This window comes from Cherax quadricarinatus, chromosome 34 (genome assembly GCF_038502225.1).
Source record: "Cherax quadricarinatus isolate ZL_2023a chromosome 34, ASM3850222v1, whole genome shotgun sequence".
Classification (NCBI taxonomy): domain Eukaryota; kingdom Metazoa; phylum Arthropoda; class Malacostraca; order Decapoda; family Parastacidae; genus Cherax; species Cherax quadricarinatus.
This window is the reverse complement of record NC_091325.1, coordinates 20762480-20786476: the sequence shown is the minus strand read 5'-3', so window position 1 is coordinate 20786476 and position 23997 is coordinate 20762480. Positions and strand designations below refer to the sequence as shown.

The 23997-nt window shown below is 40.8% G+C and overlaps 1 protein-coding gene across 2 annotated transcripts in view; it reads right to left on the bottom strand.

Annotated features, from left to right (window-relative positions):
• Positions 1–9218: 9218 nt before the first annotated feature.
• Positions 9219–23997, bottom strand: part of LOC128693657 (nuclear receptor-binding factor 2) — a 70493-nt gene continuing 55714 nt past the window's right edge. For both annotated transcript variants that reach the window (XM_070091235.1, XM_070091234.1), the window contains exons 3-5: positions 22772–22945; positions 16137–16521; positions 9219–10202 (exon numbers count right to left, since the gene is read on the bottom strand). In XM_070091235.1, coding sequence (XP_069947336.1) covers positions 10005–10202; positions 16137–16521; positions 22772–22945 — 757 coding nt within the window. In that variant the 3' untranslated portion in view covers positions 9219–10004. The remainder of the gene's footprint in view (positions 10203–16136; positions 16522–22771; positions 22946–23997) is intronic.

Sequence of the window (23997 nt, the reverse complement as noted above, 5' to 3'; positions counted from 1 at the left end):
GGTAAAAGAATCTGCTAAGAAATATGGATTTTTTGTGAGGAAAATTAGTAACGAGAGCTGCTATAGGTGGTGGCTAAGCAAACTTGTTCTTTAATGTATCCTTAGTCACTAAATATGAGTTAGTCAGTGTAGCACAGGTAGGCAGGATGTATGGGAAGAGTCCTCTTTGACCCAATGCTCCAGTTCACCTATTGGCAAATAAAGTATTGTACCATGGAGTTAATCAACACTTGTGGTTGCATCTTTAGGCTGGTATGCCATAACCAATACCAGGCTTTGAAATGACTATGTAAGATAACAGCTATTAGCCTGTAAAAGATGAAATTTACACACACACACACACAAGAGGGCCACGAATGAGAGAGAGGTGTTGTCACACTTGTAGTGCACCCCTTTTGCCCTGCAGGACTGTACTTCCACCATCTACAGCTGTTTGTCAATCACAGTGGGTTAGTATATAGGCTTTGTATGGAGGATAATTATTATTATTATAATCAAAAAGAAGCGCTAAGCCACAAGGGCTATACAGCGCTGCAGGGTAGGGAAGGAAGCAAGGGAATTGGATGGCAGAAGGGAGGGGGGATGATCAGCAGGTTACAGAAAACAGCGGGGCAGGGGATAGTACGGGGGTAGAGGGTAGCAAGAGATTCAAGTAGAAAGGGCTGAAAGTATCAGAATCTGTGAAGTAAGTCAGTCGTTGTCAAAAAGTCAATGAGAGAGTCCGGATGAAAGGTGGGTCCATCAGCGAGAAGGGAAGGTAAAGAGAGAGCAGCGGGGCGAAGACGACGACAGAGGTAAATTCTGCGTGCTCGTTGATAAAGTGGGCAGTCCAACAGAATGTGGCTGACTGATAATGGAGCTTGGCAATTCTCACAGAGAGGAGCAAGACGCCTCTCCATGAGATATCCATGAGTAAGACGAGTATGGCCAATGTGAAGACGGGAGAGAGTAGTCTCCCAACCTCGACACTGGTGATAAGAAGACGGCCAGTAACCTATACTCGGTTTAATAGACTGAAGTTTGTTGCCAAGCATAGTAGACCAACGTTGTTGCCAACGGGTGTGAAGGTGGGAAGATATTACAGCAAAATAGTCCGTACATGGAATACCTCTATAAGAAACTGGTAGGTCATGTACTGCTGACCGCGCAGCAGTGTCTGCCTGTTCATTGCCCTGTACGTCAACATGACCAGGGACCCAACAAAAAACAATATCTTTATGCTTAGTAAAGATGCGGCGTAGCCAAAGTTGGATACGGAGGACTAAGGGGTGAGGTGTATCAAATTTTTGTATAGCCTGTAAAGCACTAAGGGAGTCTGAGACAACCACAAATGATGACACAGGCATAGATGCAATACGGATAAGTGCTGTAAGGATGGCATATAATTCAGCAGTAAAAATACTAGCTGAAGATAGTAAATGCCCTTGTACGACGCTGTCCGGAAACACTGCTGCGAATCCTACGCCGTCAGAAGACTTAGAGCCATCTGTGTACACAGCAATGGCATGAGAATGAGAGTGAAAGTGGTCAAGAAAAAGAGAGCGGGAAGCGACCGTAGACAGTTGGGCTTTCGAGCAAGGGAGGGAGAAAGAACAGACTCGAACAGCTGGAACTTCCCAGGGGGGTAGGGAAAAGTGAGATGCTACATGTACATAGAAAGGTGGTAGTTGAAGAGAAGACAAGAGCGAATGAAGGCGAAGAGAGAAGGGACGGAGTAAGCAGGGGCGGCGAACAAATAAAGAATGTCTACTAATATCAGTGACCATTCTATAAATGGAAGGATTGCGGAGATCATGAGAGCATACATAGTAGCGCAGGCAATGGGCATCACGGCGATCGGATAAGGATGGAACGTTCGCTTCTGCATAGAGGCTTTCGACAGGGGAAGAGCGAAAAGCACCAAGGCATAAACGTAATCCTTGGTGATGAATGGGGTTAAGGCTAGAGAGAGTAGCAGGAGATGCCGCTGAATAGATCTGGTCACCATAATCAAGTTTCGATAAAATAAGGGTGGAATGTAGGTGAAGGAGGGTTCGACGATCAGCTCCCCACGAAAGATGAGCAAGGGTTTTAAGAAGGTTCAGCCGGCTGTGACAAGTTGCCTTCAGAGAGGTAATGTGAGGTTTCCAGGATAACCTACGATCAAAGAGGAGGCCCAGAAACTTGACTGTATCACGTTCAGGGATACGGGAGCCATAGAGGTACAAAGGATGATCGGAGATGACAGAGCGTCTAGTGAAAGTGATTTGGTGGGTTTTAGTGCTGGAAAATTTAAACCCATGTGTGGTGGCCCAATTGGAAACACGGTCGACTGCATGCTGGAGAGAAACTGTAAGGAGGTGACAGTCAGCGCCTGCACAGGCAATAGCGAAGTCATCAACATAGAGTGATGACCAAATATTTGATGGAAGACTAGAGGCCAAATCATTAATAGCAAGGAGAAAAAGTGTTGTGCTCAGAACACATCCCTGGGGGACACCTTCAGCTTGGATAAAGTCCGGGGAGAGCACATTATTAACCCGAACACGGAAATGCCTGTCAGTTAAAAAGTTCTTAAGGAAGGATGGTAGATTGCCTCGAAGGCCTAAGGAGTGGGCTTGGGCTAAAATATTATACCTCCAAGTTGTGTCATATGCCTTCTCAAGGTCAAAAAATATGGCAATAACTGAGTGGTTATTCGCAAAGGCATTACGAACATACGTATCCAAGCACAGTAAGGGGTCTATGGTAGAACGTCCCTTACGAAAGCCATATTGACGAGTGGAGAGACTGTTGTGTGTCTCTAAATACCACACTAAACGTCTATTTACTAGACGTTCCATTACTTTGCAAACTGCACTGGTAAGAGCAATGGGACGATAGTGGGAGGTTTCATGTCCCGTAGTGCCTGGTTTGCAGAAAGGGAGAACAATGGCGGATTTCCACAGCTGTGGAAGAACTCCTTGTGACCAAATAAGATTGTAAAGGCGTAATAGGACTGCAAGGGCTGACTGATGTAAATGTTGTAGCATACGAATATGAATGTCGTCGGACCCAGCTGCCGATGATCGACAAGCTGAGAGTGTTGCCTCCAGTTCTTGAAGTGTAAAAGGCACATTATACTGTTCTTCTCTGAGAGAAGAAAAGTCCAAGGGTGCTAACTCTCTGGCAGACTTTGAGGAAAGAAATGAGGGGCATAGATGGAGTCCCTGAGAAATACGGACCAGATGATTGCCAATTTCATTGGCAACATCTAGTGGGTTTGCTATATCAACACCGGCAACCCGCAGAACAGGAGCCGGGTCAGGAGAATATTTACCACTCAGTTTTCGTACTTTTTTCCAGACTGCACTCATAGAGGAAGCAGAGGTGATGGTGGAGACATAATCTCGCCAGCAAGTGCGTTTAGCGTCACGGATGACACGGCGAGCGATCGCACGCTTCTGTTTAAAATCAAGGAGTCGCTCTGTGGTTCTATTGTACCGGTACCTACCCCATGCAGCGCGTTTCAAACGTACTGCACGAGCACAAGCAGGAGACCACCAAGGCACGCATTTCTGAGAATGCCTGCCCGAAGTTTGGGGTATAGAATGAGAAGCTGCGGTGAAAACGGAGGACGAGAAGAGGTGTAAAAGCTCATCGATGGAGGACGAAGAAGGAACCTCTTTAAAAACAGTCAGGTGTGAGTAAAGGTTCCAATTTGCCCGATTAAATTGCCAGCGTGGGGTGCGAAGAGGTGGCGAATATGAAGGGGAAGTAAGAATGATTGGGAAATGATCACTGTCATGTAAGTCCGGGAGAACAGACCAAGTGAAGTCTAATGCGGCAGAGGAAGAGCAAACTGAGAGATCGATGCAAGAGAGAGTATGAGTCCGAGGATCAAAATGGGTGTGAGTACCTGTATTTAAAACATGGAGGGGGTGGGTGGCAAGAAAAGCCTCTAACTGAATTCCACGGGAATCACAGTGAGACCCCCCCCAGAGGAAATGGTGGGCATTAAAATCACCAAGTAACAGAATCGGTGGCGGTAATGACGAAACAAGGAAGGCAAAATCCGGAATAGATAATGCCCGAGAAGGAGAGAGATATAAAGAACAGAGCGTATACCACCTATGTAAGTGGATACGGGCTGCTGTGTAATGCAGCGAAGTATGAACAAATAGCTGATGGTACGGAATATCAGTGCGGAGAAGAAGGGCACTTTCATTAAAGGTCCCATCAGGAAAAGGATCTGAAGAATACAATAAATTATAGCCTGAGATGTGAGAAATAACAGCAGAGTGTAATTTTGGTTCCTGTAAGCAAACACCAACAGGGGCAAACTGGGAGAGTAACATCTGAAGCTCACCCCGATTACCCCTGAGGCCGCGTATATTCCACTGTAAAAAGGCCATGATTGGCAATGATAAAGATACTTGAAATCCGCAGGTAAGGGTTCCTACGGACTAGAAGGGTTAGAAAAGTCCACATGCGGAGGCAGTGGAAAATGTTCAAGCAGCGAAGGAACGGTGCGCTGTGAAGAAAGGAGTTGCGCAGATGGAGCAGAGGAGAGAGAAAGAGCGGAAGGTGGATCAGTGTCCATTGATGGTTTGGTCTCTGCAATATATTCAGAGATTGCTTCAAGTGTTTCAGAATTCAGAGATGTCGTATGGGAGACAATATTGGGAATGGTAGGGGGAGGATGAGTAAAGATTGGAACTGTATTGGACTGTACCAAGGTAGGGGGGGGCGAAAGGGTGGAGGGAACTGGAGAAGCGTGGCAGGGGACAGAAGAGACAGGAACCTGGGAGGTGGCAGAAGAGGAAGAAACTTGGGAGGGAACAGGGGAGGAAGGTACATTACGAGGAGGAGGTTGAACCTCTGCACTTGTAACTGAGCCAGTGAGAGGGGAAGAACTAGGGACAGAGACAGGGAGGGTAAAATGAGGAAGTGGAAGATGGGTAGGAGGTGTTACCGGACCTTTTTTTGACTTTTGAGAAGTAGAGGGACGATTGGGAAGAGGTGTCGTACGAGGTCTCGTCGATACTGAAGCTTGTAAGAGAGAACTCGAAGAAGCGAGATTAGACTGAGGCGTTGAAGTAGGGACGTCTGAGCCGAGGACAGCAAAAGGATTAGATACAGGAGTGATTATGGGAGAGGTAACCACAGAGGTGGGTGTAGAAGATGGGATACCAGAAGTGGGGGGACGTTTTGAAACACGGGAATAAGAAACACGTGGGAGTCTCCCTTGGAGGCGGAGATGAGAAACTGCCATGGCATAAGGGAGACCTTCTGTCTCTTTGAGGTAACGGATTTCCCGCTCGTTTAAATAGACCTGACAACGGCGAGAGTACGAAGGGTGAGCCTCATGACAGTTAAGGCAAGAGGGAGATCGATTGCAAGACGTATTAGAATGGTCATCGGCACCACAGACTGGGCATTCGGCGATAGATCTGCAATATTTCGCTGGATGGCCAAATCGCCAGCAATTTCTACACTGTTGTGGTGTAGGGATCACCTTTCGAACTTGTAACCGATGTCCTGCTATATAAACTGAGGATGGGAGTTCTCGGCTGTCAAAAGTTAAACGAGCCACATTGCTAGGGTATCGTCTCCGCCCACGGGCAGGAAGAACGTAAGTGTCTACCTTGAGGATTGGGAGATCTTGGAGTTCCAGCTGTTCTAGAATGTCGGTGCCACATGTCTGGAAATTTTGTTGAACTATGGTATGGGGCAGAATGACGGTACCACTACAAGAATTGAGGGAATGATGTTTTTCAAGGGTGACAGGAACAGTATCTATATGGGAAAGACGAGAGAGCTCACGAGCCTGGGTAGCATTCTGTACGGTAATGATGCGCGTACCGCTCTTAAGAGCATGAAAAGAAATATCTTTACCAACATGGCGTAGGAGTGCCTTGCCAATACTATGGTCAGAAAGATAGGCAGTAGAGGAAGTTGGTCGTAAAGTGAAGAATTTAGTCCACTGTTCAGTCTGAAACTGAGCGTGGAAAGGTAGTGAAGGACGTGTTGATCGTTTCTGAGAAGAACGAGAAGGTGAAGGTGGAGAAGTATCATCAGCAGGTAATTGTCGTTGACGTTTAGGCGTGGGACCAGAGTTGGTCCGACGTGGAACGGGTCGGCGATTTGAAAATTGCCGCACCGTAGAGGGAGAGGCCGGAAGCATAGTCAGAGGAGAGCGAAGGTCTGATAAATCGAAGGAGTCAGTCGAGGCCTCAGTACCTGAAGCGGGTGAGGAAACAGCACCGGCAATAGGTACAGAGGCATGAGGAATGTCTGAAGAGTGGTCCAAAGACGAGGCGGGGTCAGAACAGGGTGCTGTATCGAGAAGGGGCCCGGGGGTACCAGGTTCATGGACTAGGGTTACCATGGTTAGGTTACTTCTTTCTTTTTGTTTTTAAGTAAAAAAAAAAAGAAAGAAGAAAAGAAAATAAAAATAAAAAAAAGAAAAAAAAAGGGGGGACCGGGGAGGGATAGTTCCTAGGAGGAATGAAAGGGCCAGAAATCTCCCTCCGCGCCCAAGAGGACCTCAGCACCGCAAGTAGCGCAGATGCAGCATGGAACCCGTGCCATACCCTACCCATCATGCTAGTAAACTAACAATCCGGGATAGCAACCTCACATCTGCCGAGCTACCTCGGTGGACAAAAGAGAGGGCGGCCGGATATCCGCCACAAAGCATACCTCCTTCGGCCACCACCCCCGGAATCCGAAAGGTGGCTTCCAGAGATACACTCGTCGCCCGAAAGACACCCAAAGCTACTCCGGGATACCGGAGAGGGATCGGGACATCCCCAGGCGATCCAGATTCCACGGCAAACTACGCCACCGCTAAGAACCTCAACGGAATGGGATGGACCCCGGTATCCTTTCTCCTACCCAGGAACTAGCGCGCCTGTGGGAGAAATCCCAAAGGACAAAAAGAGGAAGGGCAAAAGGGAGGAGTGGGGAGGAGGAGGAGGAAAGGAAAAAGGGGAGGATGGGGAGGATGGGATAGGGGAGGGGAGATTGGGGGGTAATTAGGTTCGGTCTGAGGAAGAAGACCGATAGGTCTAATTCCTCAGACCAAGAGCCTCTTCACCACGCCAAGGAGCCCCCCTTGAAGAGGTATGGAGGATAAGACTTGTGTCATCACATTCCTAGACAAGGAATCCATGAAAGATAATGCAATCAGGGATGCATTCCATAGTCTAACTGGAACTTCAAAAGATGCAAGAAACCTGCCTCATGGCCACACTCCAATTAGGAAGGGGTCTAGGAGGCCCCTGAAGACCACCCCATGCACCGACTCTTCTGATGAGGGAAGTTATGCTAAACCTAACAATTACTGCTCAGGAATTAAAGAAAGTTTCCTGGTGTCATGAGAGAAGTTGCTGTGCACACCTTGCAACACTGCCTGCAAAAGTTTCCAAGGATGCTAGGTTATAGGGCTATCAAGAAACCCCTCATCACTGAAAGTAAGCACTAAGTTCACCTTACTTTTTGTGACAAGCACAGGGATTGGACTATAGATGACTGAAGGAATGTCATGTTTAGTGATTAATCAACTTTTTGAGTCATCAGGAATTTCTCAAAATGGGTTCATCATTCCAGTGGCTCAAGGGTTGTGCCCTATTTCACAATCAAGACTGCTAGAAACCTTGCCAAGGTCATGGTTTGGAGGAGGAGTTTCAGCAATGACCGTGGTTAAGTGGTCTTCATTTTTTGCCCATGAGTGAGATGATGAACCAGGAGAAATATTTACAAATCCTTAATGAGAAACTTGTCACTCACTATGACATTCATGGCACTAACACCTATATACAGAACATGACAGCCCCCTGCCACCACAGCAAAAAGGTTAAAGATTGGTTGAGACAGCATGAAATCACTGTTTTGGAGTGGCCAGGTAACAGCCCTGATTGCAATCAAACTGAAAATGCTTGGCAGGAGTTGATATCCTAAGTAGCAGAGCAGCAAATCTCCAGCATCCCAAAGTTGATAGTCCTGAAAAATTTATGGATTTATATAGAGCTGACTAATTTCCAGAAACCAAGTGATTTTTTGCCAGAAAAGATTTAAAAAAAAAGTAATGAAAGGAAAGGTCAAATACTGGTGTTTTATACTTGTTAAGTTCCCTAATAAAGATCATCAAACTGTTTTTGCATTTTATCCATATTTTGCATTTTTTTTTTTTTTTGCAGGCTGTATTGCTGGAAAGGTCAAAGATGAAGTGTGTGCTCTTTAATGAATGGAATAATCAATCAACAGACAATTAGCAGTGGCACTGGTAATCACTATATGAGATGGTTCATGAATGAGTGTTGCGTGACCAAAACATGGGTACGAGATTATCATTTCCCACCACCAACAGTAATGAAGAATGATGAGAGGTATTATTGCAGTTGGAGTAAAAACAGAATGCTGGTCACAAATGTACACCGATAACCAGTGATCGCTGAAGTACCAAGTCAGTACCAGAAAAGTTTGAAAATAGCAATGTCTACTGGGGAACTAAAAGGCTCTGAACAGTTGAAGAGAAGTTTACAGTTCAGTGCCCTAAACTCCAGCATGACCAGGAAGGACCAATGAAAATATAACCCTTTTGCATTTGCTGAAAATACACCATAGCCAGTGATGAATACATACAAAGGATAAGGCACCAAAGATCTGAATTGGTTTAAAACCTACATCACTGAAGAAAACTTAAGACATGTAAAAGTGCTAAGGATTACCTTACATTTTTTATTTACACATTAATATCTTTTCTCTTCTAAAACTAGATGCAAACTTTCTTTTTATATTGTGTGTGTAATATTCCAAGGAAAGCACTAAAAATCATGGGGATTATATAACATCTGTGTAATAGAAGGTAATCAGGTTTGATTCAAGAGGGCAGCTATAATTCCTTAGGTTAAGAGCATTAAGGCCCTCCCTTATAGTGTTCTTTTATGGAAGAAATTACATTTGTCAGTGTCTTCATGTACATTGTTAGTAATATACAAATCATTTTGAAGCATCTTTTTTTTTTAAATTTTATAAAAAGCCAACACTGGATCAGACTAACAGACCTGTAATTGTTTACCGATCATAGATTTTGTTGACATACACAGAACAATCATCTTGACCAAGAGCCAAGACTTGACCCCAGCAACCATAACTAGGCAAATATATGGCAACAGCAGTAACAGTCAGCAGACAATATTTTTGTACCCACAGCACACTATATAAAATGAGGATTGCAGCTTAAGCAAGACACATTTTGAATTATGTTTTAATTGAGTACCTCCACATACTCATTCTCACACAAGTATTTTATGCACAAGATTGTACAGTACCACATAGGTTATACTCTTTATTTCATTGGCAACCATTTGTTTCTTTGTCACTTGCAAAAGCTACAGAGTTGAGCCAAAAGAAAACCACCTCTGCTGCTAGTACTCTAGTACCCCATTATCGTTTGTCTAGATGTTCAGCATGTAAAGTGAGAAATCACTTAAAGCAGAAAAACAAATACAGGTAAGAGATCTGCATGTATTAACCTCAGTCAGAGTGCCTCTTCAGCAGATGAGGACCCTGAGGTTGATATATATACATATATTTATTTTTACCAGCTTTTATTTTTCAATTTGGGTGATTTCTCACTTTTCAGTGACCAGATTTATGATGTGCACCATCAACTTTTCTGCATGTACAGCACCAAATTACCTATACAGTAAGCTTATCATTTGGCTCTTTCAAAGAAATCTGTCTAATAATTAGTAATTCAGTTCACTGTTATCTGCATGTTTTATACAAAATACCGTACAGTATTTCTTAACTAGTTTTACCTATTAGTACAACAAATTTATAATCAAATAATAAACACTTTAAATGTTATATTTCATCCTTGTATTAAAAGTACAAAAGCGTAATTTGCAAATATTGTATAATAATTAGTTGGCATTTGTTTTTTTGTAAATAGCATATAGTTAAGATATATCTAACAACTATATGATGTTGCATATTCTTCGGTATACAAAAGGATATATTTTGAGCAATCACTATTAAGACTCTTGTTCAAAATTTTCCATGAAATCGAGTGGTGGCATTTCCAGAGGTGCAAGATCTGGAACTCCTGGGGGGTCTGGGGAGAGCTCACTGAGTGGAGAAAAGACGAAAGGAGAGCAGCTCGAGTCAGCCATTGCCCTCATCCGCCGACGCTCATTTTCATATTGATCACACTTGCTCTGTAGCTCACGAACCTGTAATGCAAGTCAATTAGCAATACTGGGTGATTATTATTTTATTAATATTACTGTATTATTATAATTATTATTATTAAGAGTGTGTGTAAAGGTAGAAAGTTGAAAGTGAACATAGAAAAGAGTAAAGTGATAAGGGTATCAAATGATTTAGATAAAGAAAAATTGGATATCATATTGGAGGAGGAGGAGTATGGAAGAAGTGAATGTTTTCAGATATTTGGGACTTGACATGTCAGTGGATGAATTTATGAAAGAAAGAGGTTAATCACAGAGCTGATGAAGGAAAAAAGGTGAGTGGTGTGTCGAGGTGTATGTGGAGACAAAAAAACGTTATCTATGGAGGCAAAGAAGGGAATGTATGAAAGTATAGTGGTAACAGCACTCTTATATGGGTGTGAAGCTTGGGTTGTAAATACTGCAGCGAGGAGATGGTTGGAGGCAGTGGAGATGTCCTGTCTAAGGACAATGTGTGGTGTAAATATTATGCAGAAAATTTGGAGCATGGAAATTAGGAGAAGGTGTGGAATTAATAAAAGTATTAGTCAGAGGGCTGAAGAGGGCTTGTTGAGGTGGTTTGGTCATTTAGAGAGAATGGATCAAAGTAGAATGACATGGAGAGTGTATAAATCTCTAAGGGAAGGAAGGCAGGGTAGGTGTCATCCTCAAAAAGGTTGGAGGGAGGGGGTAAAAAAGGTTTTGTGGGCGAGGGGCTTGGACTTCCAGCAAGTGTGCATGAGCGTGTTAGAGTGAATGGAGACGAATGGTTTTTGGGACCTGACGAGCTGTTGGAGTGTGAGCAGGGTAATATTTAGTGAAGGGATTCAGTGAAACCGGTTATTTTTATATAGCCGGACTTGAGTTCTGGAAATGGGAAGTACAATGCCTGCACGTTAAAGGAGGGGTTTGGGATATTGGCAGTTTGAAGGGATATGTTGTGTATCTTTATACGTATATGCTTCTAAGCTGTTGTATTCCGAGCACCTCTGCAAAAACAGTGATTATGTGTGAGTGAGGTGAAAGTGTTGAATGATGATTAAAGTATTTTCTTTTTGGGTCAACCTGCCTTGATGGGAGATGGCCAACTTGCTAAAAAAAAAAAAAAAAAAAAAAAAAAAAAAAAAAAAAAATAAAAAAAAAAAAACTATCAATTCTTTGCCCTTTAAGGAGGGATGCCTTAATCTGGTGAATGGTACTGAATCAAAGAAATTAGAGCTATCCTCCCTTTCTTTGGGTCAAACCTGATTACCCTTCACCCCTCCCATTCTCTAGGTGTTGTATGACTCTTACAGATTTAGTGCCTCCCAATGAATATATCTGGTATTCTTAAACTGTACATGTAAAAATTACACAAAACTATTAAAAACCAACATAGCTACACACAGAAAACACACATAAGATAGTCTAAGAAGTCACATCATGAGAAAGACACACACATTAAACAGTCAAGCCTCTTTACTGTCGAAACATTTTGCTGGATCAACAACATTCTTCAGGTAAATACAGAGGCAACTTCAAAATTGGAATCAATAGAAGTCTCCTCTATGTTTGACTGCAGCCTGCTAAGCAGGCAAGACGTTCAAACAATAAAGATGCCCAACCGTTACTAGTCTTATTCATCTACTTGTCGGTATTTTGTACCATTAATTTCTGCTCAATTTAATGGCCATCTCCCCCAAAGGCAGGGTGGCCCAAAGATGAAAATACATTCACTAAAAGTGACTCAATTGCCATCTTTCCAGTAATACAGTATGTCATGTCTAGCTTTACAAATGGAATTGCAACTTTACATGCTGGGTGGTAAACCACAACTGCTGAAGTCACAAACTAAATTTTTGTATGCTTTGCATGAAGTAAGTAAATAAAATAAATTCTGTCATTTTATTTCAAGAAGGTTTCCTTTAGAACCTATTTTAATAGTAAGAAAACCGTAGCTATAATAAATACGGCCTCTCCTTACTTAGCGATGTACTTGCTTACCAATAACTCGGACTTACGGCAGGCTCTCTGACCAATATGTATACCTAAATAACGTATATTAGAGCTGAATTTCTCCATTCAGTTTAGTACAATACAGTGGACCCCCGTTTTAAGATCAGCTCCCAATGCGACCAATTATGTAAGTGTATTTATGTAAGTGCGTTTGTACGTGTATGTTTGGGGGTCTGAAATGGACTAATCTAATTCACAATATTCCTTATGGGAACAATTTCGTTCAGTAATGGCACCTGAACATACTTCTGGAATGAAATAATATTGTAAGCCGGGGGTCCACTGTATATGGTGCACTACTGTATAAACATTTAAAAATATAATAAAAATGTTATAAATGGAGCAAAGGTGACATTAAAACAATATCAAAGATGGGTGACACAAACCCACCACCATTATAGTATGCTCCTTGCTTAGCGACAAATTCATTTACCAACGTGGTCTTAGAAACGGAATTCCACCGTTAAGTGAGGAGAGGCTGTACTATAAAGCAAAAGCCCTATTGAAAGCTAAAGCATGCATATAAAAACTATGGCAAGCACTTAGGTACTGAACTGTATTCTAAGGACAGTGTATAAGTATTATAATAAAAAAGAAACTCTAAACCTACAAGGGTCATACAGCACAGCAGGGCAGGGAAGGATGCAGGGGTATTGGGTAGCAAGAGAGAGGGGGATGATTATTAGGGCATGGCATAGAAGCACCTTGCCAATACCATGGCTGGAAAGATAGGCAGTACAGAAAGTTGGTTGTAGAGTAAAAAACTTAGTCTGTTGCGTATTTTGAAACATAGCGTAGATAGGGAGTGCATGACGTGCCAGTCTTTTCCGAGTAGAATAAGAAGGAAGCAAAGAAGTATCATCAGGTAATGGTCTTGGGCATTTAGGTGTGGGACCAGAGTTGGTCTGACGTGGGACGGAGAGGCGATTCAAAAATTGCTGCATCGTAGAGGAAGAAGCTGGAAGCACAGTCAAAGAAGAGCGGAGGTCAGATGTATTGAATGAATCAGTTGAAAGCCCGGTATCTGGAGGTGTCAAAATGGCACCAGCAGGAGGTAAAGGGCATTAGAAATGTCCGAAGAGTGGTCAAATAATGAGGCAGGGTCAGAACAGGGTGCGGTATCAGGAAGGGGTCCATGGGGAGCAGGTTCATAGATTGGGAACTCCATGGTTAGGTCACTCCTTTATTTATTTTTTTTTGGGGGGGGGGGGGAGAAAGAAAATAAAAAAAAAAAAAAAAAAAAAGGGGGAACATGGAGGAATAGCTCCTAGGAGGAATGAAAGGGCCTTAAATCTCCTTCAGCACCCAAGAGAACCTCAGCACCGTAAGTAGTGCAGATGCAGCATGGAACCGGTGCCATACCCTACCCTTTATGCCAGTAAACAAGCAATCCGGGATAGCAACTTCACATCTGCTGAGCCTCCTCAGTGAACAAAAGGGAGGGCGGCCAGACACCTGCCACAATGCATACCTCCTTTGGCCACCACCCCGTGGTGGTGGCCTTCAGAGATATACCAATCACCCGAAAGACACCCAAAGCCACCCCCCGGGAGACCGGAAAGGGATCGGGACATCCCAAGGTGATCCAGATTCCATGGCAAACTACACCACTGCCAACGACCTCAACGGAATGGGATGGATCCCTGTACCCTTCCCCCTACCTAGGAACTAGTGTGCCTGTGGGAAGAATACCAAAGGCTGAAAATTAGGAAGGGAATAGAGGAGGGATTGGGAGGAGGAGGAGGAAAGGGAAAAAGGGGGGATGGGGAGGATGGGATAGAGAAGGGGGGATTGGGGGGTAATTAGGTTTGGTCTGAGGAAGGAGACCAAAAGGTCTAATTCCTCAGACCAAGAGTCTCTTCACTGCACCAAGGAGCCCCCCTTGAAGTGGAAGGGCAGTGTAAATATTACAGAAGGACAACTGCATCCATGGGTCCGGCTTCTGCAGTTTTCCGTGGCCCAAAAATAACCCTTAATTTTGCTTAACCCTTTGAGGGTTTCGGCCGTACTAGTACAGCTTACGACCCAGGGTTTTTGACGTACTAGTACGCCTAAATTCTAGCGCCCTCAAATCTAGTGGGAGAAAGCTAGTAGGCCTACATATGAAAGAATGGGTCTATGTGGTCAGTGTGCACAGTATAAAAAAAATCCTGCAGCACACAGTGCATAATGTGAAAAAAAAAACTTTGGCCGTTTTTTTGGAATAAAATAGCAACTTTGCACTGTATTTTCGTATGGTATTTATTGTTGTATTCTAGTTTTCTTGGTCTCATTTTATAGAATGGAAGACATATTACAGAAATTGAGATGATTTTGACTGGTTTTACAATGAAAAGTACCTTGAAATTGAGCTCAAAGTAGCAGAAATGTTCGATTTTTACCGAAGTTCAAAAGTAAACAAATCATGCCAAGCATCTAATACACGTCAACTGGCGAGTCTAATATTCTTTCGCAAGTGCGCCAATATTATTTATACCATTTTTTACACTAATGCAGTAGTCTGCATAACAGTAAATCTATTTTTTGTGAGAATAAAAATTCAAAGTGGAAAGCAAAAGAATATAAGGGGGGCCTTGAGATGTGACTAATGAACAGAGGAAATGTCATTTTAGTGCCAGGAATGTCTTTCTTGTTTATTCTGGACCCTATTCGGAAATTGGCATCTTTGAAATTTGTGTGAAATTGGCAAAATTGCTAAATTCTGACCACTGTACTGGATAGTTGAAATTGATAAATGGGTGGTTTCTTGCACTCATTCGATAGAAAAAATGGAGTTCTAGCGAAATATTCATGTTTTTTGTCGACTAGTACAGTGGAATTGGCCGAAAATGGGGCTCAAAATGGGCAAAATCGCCGATGCGTAAACATCGCCAAGACCGCTAACTTCGCGAGAGCATAATTCCGTAAGTTTTCTATCAAATTTCAAACTTTTGGTGTCATTATGATTGGGAAAAGATTCTCTATCTTTTCATAAGAGAAAATTATTTTTTTTTTTAAATTTGGCCGGCCCTGAGAACGAGTCTCGGAGAGGGCCTATCGACCCTCAAAGGGTTAATAATGGCACTCAAGTTTAGAAGTAGCAATGATGGCAATTCTTCAAAACCTAAGAAAAGCCCTGAAGGGTTTTCCATCAGTGAAAAACTGCTAATTGTCCGCTTATTGTACGCAATTTATCGATTAAACTTTATCACAGGTATTTATGGAAATTAAAAAATTATATATATACAGGCTGCTACTATCCGTGGTTTCAGGTATCCATGGTAGGTCTTGGAACGTATCCCCCATGGATACAGTGGTCCTACTAAGATATTACGTTGTAATATACTTATGATGGACTCAACATTGATGACAAGTAACCAACAAGCTTAGCTTAGCAACTGTAATTACAAATAAGTTATCAAAGCTCTCTAGCTCTATCTTCCATTACCTCCTCTCACATTCTATATAGAAACCTATCACAAGTTACCGTGTCCCTCTCCTCATCTCTGACCTTTCTCTGTCTCCACATACCTTCCTAAATAATCCTGCCAACAAATTTTCTTCAATAACAATGACACATACAGACTATAATCTTTGTAATTAATTTTTTTTAACACATTGGCCATTTCCCACCGAGGCAGGGTGACCCATAAAGAAAGAAAAACCCAAAAAGAAAGAAAAATACTTTCATTATCATTTAACACTTTCACCATAACTCATATATAATCACTGTCTTTGCAGAGGCGCCCAGATATGACAGTTTACATAGTTATTCCAAACTGCCAATATCCCAAACCCCTCCTTTAAAGTGCAGGCATTGTACTTCCCATTGCCAGGACTCAAGTCATTAAATGGTCATTAAATTATATATCCTACATATCCAAAATCAAGCAGAAATTAGGAAAATAAGGAAAATGAAGCATTCCTCCACCAATAAGGCTAATTAAACACAGATGGACCTACTTGACTCTTCAAAAGTGTGTTCTCCTTCTCCATGTATGAGAGTTCTGTCATAAGCTGAGATATAAGATCAGCCTGATGATCACGTAAGGTCCTCAGTTCTTCCACAATGACAAGCACATCTTTCTCTTTTTTTATACCAATACTAATTTCTTCACTCTTAGCAGTTTCATTTTGCGTGACTTTCTCTGAATACACTGTGCCTGCTTCCTCCATAGTTTGTACCATTATGGTCTCTGCTTCTCTAAGTGTTTCTTTCATATCACCTAACTCCCCTTCCTTTTCTTGTACACTTTTCTTAGGTTTAGTTTCAGTCACATCCTCTTTTCTTGCATCATCCTCGTCCGTGATCAGAAGAATGAGTAGTGAATCAAATTTTTCAGTATTCCTGAAATATTTCATAAGTTAATATCTTGAAAAAAGTACATTAAAAACTGCTTATCAGACGAATTACGTTTCTTCAATTGTATTCAAGATTTATGAATCAAAGATTATATAAATTAACATCTAAGAATTTCAGTGAGAATGAGGATTGTGTATACTGTAAATGAATGATGGAAAGGAAATGGTGTTAGAGAACACACATTATATCAAGATGGTTGGTCACTGTTCACATGAGGTAGTTGCCTTAGCACTTAATGGCACAACAAATCCACATGGAAAAAATAACACAGAACACAGTAAGAATATTGTAAAATTTGGCTTACAACTGAGATGCTCTTCAGTAGATTGCTGAAGAAGCCTCAAACCTTTCAGCACCTGAGTCTTAAGCCTCATCTAGTCTGCAATTCACTCACCTTTCATACACCAATCTGCTGACATATCACCCAAATATCTAAATACAGTATGTTCACTTCATATTCCTTCCCTCCAATCTTATTTCCCATCTTTCTTTGCCGTGACTTTTCATCTCATCACTTTGCTCTCTTCCATATTCATTTTCAACTTACTTCTTTTCCATACTCCCAAACTTCTCTTTCATATCTCCCAAAAGCACTGTCTTCAGCACAAAGCAACAATCACAGCTTCCACTTCATATCAGATTCAAATAAGAAGTACTCTTGGAAAAAACTACAAATATATCTTGTATAAACAGTAATGGAACACTCAATAAAGATTCCAAAATATATTGAACATAACACAGATAAGACAACACATTACCCAGGTTTTTGCAAAATTTCAGCTTGCTGCAAATTTTATCATAGAAAAGGTCATATTACCCTCAAAAGGCATTATTTTACTTTAAAGTAGAATCCCTGGAGCCTATTTAATAAAGAAAAATTAATCATGCTATGTCACTCCTTGCCACCAGTTGGTGCCCTAGGCAGCTGCCTATTCTTTTCTAAACTTGTGATCTTGATGATTATACTGTCACTCTTGAATATAAATGTTAGCATTTCTTCTTCATTGCTGTTATTGCATTTATACTTAGCTTGGTGTGTGAATGCTTGTGAATTTCTTGAAAGAACAGGTGCTCAAGAATAGCAAAATCCCAAATTTGTATTACTATTAGTTTTATATTCACACTTCTCTCCATCATTCATTCACTTCTTTTACAACACTGTTATATACAACTCAATTATATAAAACAGTCACCCTGCCTCGGTGGGAAATGGCCAATGAGTTAGACAAAAAAATATGCGTAAAAACATTTAAACCACCATGGTGACACATGTAGAGGTTCCTTTATATAAAGGAACTATACATGCTCTGTGCCAATCCTTAGGTACCTTCACATCTTTCATACATGTATTAAACAAATGCTCCAGCTATTGCAATACTGTATCTCCACCTTCTTCCAGCATCTTATTCTTAAGCCCATCTATCCCACACTCACCTCTGTCTCCTTTTTCCTAGCAGATTCTATCCTCCCTGCCCCATGCATGAAATCACCGCCTCTTTCACCATCCACGTTTACCAACTCTTCAAAATATTCTCTTCATCTCTGACAATGCAGTATTATGAAAATATAAAGATAAAAAAAAAATTAAAAAATCTGTAAAAGACAATTACAGATCTTTGAAAGAGTACTTGAAAGATTTACAACTTTTCCCAAGATGGCTTGGATACCACGCAGATTAAGCAATCATTTGATGCTTAATCCAGGAGAAAGCTTATAAGAATAGATGAAATAATTGAAAACTGTCTTACAGAATAAGAAAATATAAGCAAGACTGTGGAATGGAAATAGGAAAGACAAAAACTGCACAAAAAAGGAGAAAAATAAAAGGCAAAAGAAAAAAGTATTCAATGAAAGTAAAATACAGATGAAAAGATAATGTTTAATTTATCATTATGTTTAAACCTTTGTTCTTTCTTAGTATTCTCTTAGTTAATATTAGTAGACCATTTCTATATATACTTAACCCCTTCACTGTTGGAAGCCCCAGAATTAAAAGTGTTGAAAATGTTGAGAATATGATAAAAAGATAATCTGAAATGGGAGAGAATCTGAAGATAATTATGGAATTACGCTAGCTCAGTTATTGATCTGGGCATAATTTACGTATCAGCAATTTCACCCACTTCGAGTCCTATTTTAAGTCAATTCCACTGCTCAATTTGACCAAATTCTTAGCTACTTCATAAGTATGCCTTCCATTCTATTGATTGAGCACAAGAAACTGCCCATTCAACTATCAGAACTACCCTACAAAGTGCACAGAAGTCAGAAATTTGGTCAATATTACACACAATTAAAAAAATTCCAACATAAAAACAGTTCAAAATAAAAACTATAGACATTCCAGGCACTAAAGCAGAATTCTGTCTGTTCATAAATCATGTCCTCAGGTCTCTCTTATATTGCACTTGCTCTCCATTTTGAATTGATCAGAAGAAAAAAAAATCCAAGATTTACTCTATTTCTTGAATAAAAAAAATATAACCAGGAATGACTGGTCATGGTTTATGGCATCTCAGTCATTAAAGGTTTATTAAAAACCCATAAAACAAACCTGGGGGTGTAGAGGGGCCTTACCGTCCTCAGAAAAATTGTCAAAAATCAAATATTTCCCCCTATTTTGAGCCCAGTCCTGAAACCAACCAAAATCATCTCTGTTTTAGTACTGTATCTTCCATTCTATCAAATGATACCAATAAACAGCCAATAAAGCCATAAAAAAAACATTCTAGAAAAAACTCAAGATCAGAGGTTCGTTTTTCCCATCATGCACCAGTGGGGGCTGGACTTTTTTTATACAGTACACACGCACCACTCTCCATGGGGAAGTGGAACAGAATTCTTCCTCCATAAGCCATGCGTGTCGTAAGAGGCGACTAAAATGCAAAGGGCTAGTAACCCCTTCTCCTGTATAATATTACTAAATTTAAAAGGAGAAACTTTCGTTTTTCCTTTTGGGCCACCCCACCTCAGTGGGATATGGCTGGTACGTTGAAAGAAGAAAGAAGACACACACCACTCAAACTCATTCTCTCATGTCTAGACCAAAATTTACCACTCACAGCTTAACTGAGGGAGCCGAGCTCAAAATGTAGGTCAACTGCAAGCACACTCAGCTCACACACTCGAAGTTCGTGGTTCGATCCTTGGTATGGGTGGGGTATAGGTGGAACAGCAGGACACGTTTTCTTAATACAGGAAAATAACCATGCCACATATAAACTAAATAAACTAGATCTTAATATTACTGATTGCAAAAAGGATTTAGGAGTTCTGGTTAGCAGTACTCTGAAACCAATACAACAGTGCAAAGTGTTTGCAATAAAGCTAACAGAATCTTTGGCTTCATATCAAGAAGTATAAATAATAGAAGTCCTCAGGTTGTTCTTCAACTCTATATATATTTGGTTAAGCCTCATTTAGATTATGCTACACAGTTCTGGTCACCATATTACAGAATGGGTATAAATGCACTGGAAAATGTACAAAGGAGGATGACAAAGTTGATCCCATGTATCAGAAATCTTCCCTATGAGGATAGAGTGAGGGCCTTGAATCTGCACTCTCTAGAAAGGCGTAGAATTAGGGGGGATATGACTGAGGTGTATAAGTGGAAAACAGGAATAAATAAAGGGGATGTAAATAGCGTGCTAAAAATATCTGGTCTTGATAGGACTCGCAGCAATGGCTTTAAGCTGGAAAAATTAAGATTCAGGAAGGATACAGGAAAGCACTAGTTTGGTAATGGAGTTGTGAATGAGTGGAACAAATTCTCAAGTACCATCATAGAAGCTAAGACATTGTGTAGTTTAAAAAATAGGTTAGATAAATACATGAGTGGGCATGGGTGGGTTTGAGTTGGACCTGATTAGCTTGTGCTAATTGCATGGGCCAGTAGGCCAGATACAGTGTTCCTTCTTTGTTATGTTCTTATGTCTCCATTCACTTAGTAGTAAATAGGCACCTGGGTGTTAGTTGACTGGTGTGGGTCGCATCCTGGGGATAAAATTTACTTAATCTGCCCAAAATGCTCTGAATAACAAGTGGTTTTCTATATACTGTAGTAGTATGTTACTGATGTCAGCTAGGCCTGCATACATTGTACATGTAGAAATATTATTATTATTAATTACGTAATATGTGTCTCTGGTATCAGTAATGTAGATCTATGTATGAGACAGTGAAAGGGTTAAATAGTATTGCTATACTCTTAAAGGAAAGTGCAATCATGTATCAAACAACAGCTTGCTTGTTTGACTACTTATAACATGAAACAGCAATCACTTGTTCTAGGCATATGTGTAAACACACTGTGTAATGAATGCAGGAGCATACACAGAGTAAACTTGCACAGAGTAACAATGGTGTGTAAACATACTAAGGACTGGTCTCAGGAAGGACAGTGGGAGTAGATGCGTATTAGGTAACCAGTGTGTCAGCATATTGATAACTGGTTGAAGGAAGTGCATGGGGCTCAACAACAATTAACCATCTCAGACCACTAATTACCCAACAAAAGGCTGCAGTTAGAATGATAAATTCTCACTACAGGCAGCACACTCCACCAATATTCAATACACTAAACCTACTCACCATACAAAACATCCATACTTATTACTGCACCTATTACATACATAGAACACTTAACTCTGATATTAACCCTCCCCTCAAACATCTCCTTGCCAACCTCAACAGAACACATGACCATAACACAAGGCACAGATCACTCTTTGATGTTCCTCGTGTCCATCTCACATTATGCAAAAACTCAATGCACATAAAAGGCCCTAAAATCTGGAATTCATTACCTGTAAATATAAAAGAAACACTACCTGTTTATAAATTCAAGTCTCTTCTCAAAGATCACTTACTCACCCAAAACCAAATAAATACTGAATAACTGAACCTGATAAATTGTATATCTTAAATGTTTCTCACAATTATATCACATAAATGTTAAACCTAAAAACCCAATCTAACTTTATTATTTTTTAAATACACTACCTAACAGAATACTCCATACGACTGAATGTACAACAATGCATGCAACCATATGACCTGTCTTTGTAATACTCACTTGTGCTTTATAGTAATCTGTTTATATTAATGTTTTATCACTGATTTCATCATTGCTTAGTTAATCTTAAGTTAATTTTAAGCCAGCCCGTAATGCTATGCATAGTATAAGTGGCTTTGGCATGCTGCTCTTATCTGTATTTTTTTGTACCTCTGTATGTGTGCTCAAATTGTTAATAAATAAATAAATAAATAAATAAATAGAATAGATTTGTATTAAATAACAAGAGCATGTGAATGTACTGAGAGCTGGTCCAAGGAAGCAAAAAATACAGTAGGCCAGTGCCAGGTAAGAAGACTGTCTCAGAACATTGAAGGCTAACTTCAGGAAGCACATACAGCAAGAGTAAACTTGGTCATAACCAGTTGAGCTACTTTCTAAAGTAAATGTCAAGAAAAAAAAAAAAGATTGAAAGGTATGTATAATATATGCTGGATGAAATGGAGCAATACATGTAACCATGAAAACTAAAAAAAATTATAAAAAGAAAACCAAAGAAAAGTATTACAGCCTCTCCTCGCTCAGCAACGTACTCATTCACTGACGACTCAGATTTACGACGGGATCTCTAACCAATGCATACCTAAATAATGTATATTAGAGCTGATTTCCTCTATTCTGTTTATTACAATACACAGTACACTACTGTATATTATTATTATTGTTATAATCAAGGGGGAAGCACTAAACCCGTAGGATTATACAGCGCCTGTGGGGGGATGGAAGGTATTCAGGCTTAATTCAGAGAACTGGAGCACAGATCCAGTTTCCTAGAGTAAGAGCCCCTCACCAGCATCAATGAACCTTCCTTGAGGGGACACTACTGTATAAACATTTAAAAACATGCTAAAAATGGTGCAAAGGTGACATTAGAACAATATCAAAGATGGTTAACACAAACCCACTACTATCATAGTATGCTCCTTGCTTAGCGACAAATTTGTTTACTGACGTGGTCTTAGGAACGGAACTCAGTCGCTAAGTGAGGAGAGGCTGTACTTGAATATTGTATCCATTTTATCTAAAAACTTTACCAATGTTTATACCAACAACTGCAAAGGGTGCAAAAATAAATTCTTCCTTTCTTAATTATGAGAAAAAGAATGCTGCATCTGGCAAACAAAATTACTAATTAAAATGTGTAAACTTTTAACTTACTTTGTCATTTCCATTGACAGAGCTTGAGCCTTTTTGCCAACATGCTGATAGTTGGAATAAAGTTCCCGGCTTGCAGCTCCTAATGCTCCCCCACTGCTGCCAGCAGCACTCCCCATCTTCACTCGATGGTTCTCCATTGCTTTAACATACTTCTCAAACTGCTTACTGCGGAACCTTAAAGCAGTGAAATAAAGACAGTCATGAGATTTAATAAGAACATAAGAACAACAACATAAGAAAGAAGGAACACTGCAACAGGTCTACTGACCCATGCAAAGCAGGTCCATGTTCCCCCCCCCCAATTGTAAGAGAAATAAACAAGTTATTACAACACTGGATAAGTTGTATTTCATTCAATATCTTGTGCTTCATTCAACAACTTCATTTATGTAGTCTTCAAGTGAATCTTTTCTCTATAATTACTCAAGTCACTCTGTCAGATGCTTTCATTATTTTATCATAGACTATTATTCATGCTGCCTCTTACTCCTTTCTTCCACTTTCATCACAATTTTTTTTACCATGCTGGTCATCTAACACCAAGGCAGGGTGACCTGAAAAAGAAACACTTTCACCATCATTCACTACTACATTGTTTTGCCAGGGTGTGCAGATACTATGGTTCAGATGCCCCTCCAAACAGCAAATATCTTCACCCCTCCTTCAGAGTGCAGGTACTGTACTTTTTATCTGCAGGACTCTTAAGTCCAGCTAACTGGTTTCCCTGAATCTCTTCCTAAAATGTTACGTTACTCACGCTAACAGCTCATCAAGTCCCAAAAACCACTTGACTCCACTCACAAACACACACACCAGTGAAGAGGCAGGGCTAGGAGCTATGATTCAACCCCTCCAACAACAACTAGGTGAATGAGTATGTACATACACACACACAATGGATCAGGGAATACCTGTCAGGAAGACAACAATAAGTCATGGTGTGTGGCAAGGTGTCAAGAGTGGGCACCTGCAACAAGCAGGGTTCCACAGGGGTCAGTCTTAGGACCGGTGCTGTTTCTGGTACTTGTGAATGACACAACGAAGGAATAGACTCCAAAGTGTCCCTGTTTGCAGATGATGTGAAGTTGATGAGAATTCAATCTGATGAGGACCAGGCAGAACTACAAAGGGATCTGGACAGGCTGCAGGCATGGTCCAGCAACTGGCTCCTGGAGTTAAACCCCACCAAATGCAAAGTCATGAAGATTGGGGAAGGGCAAAGAAGA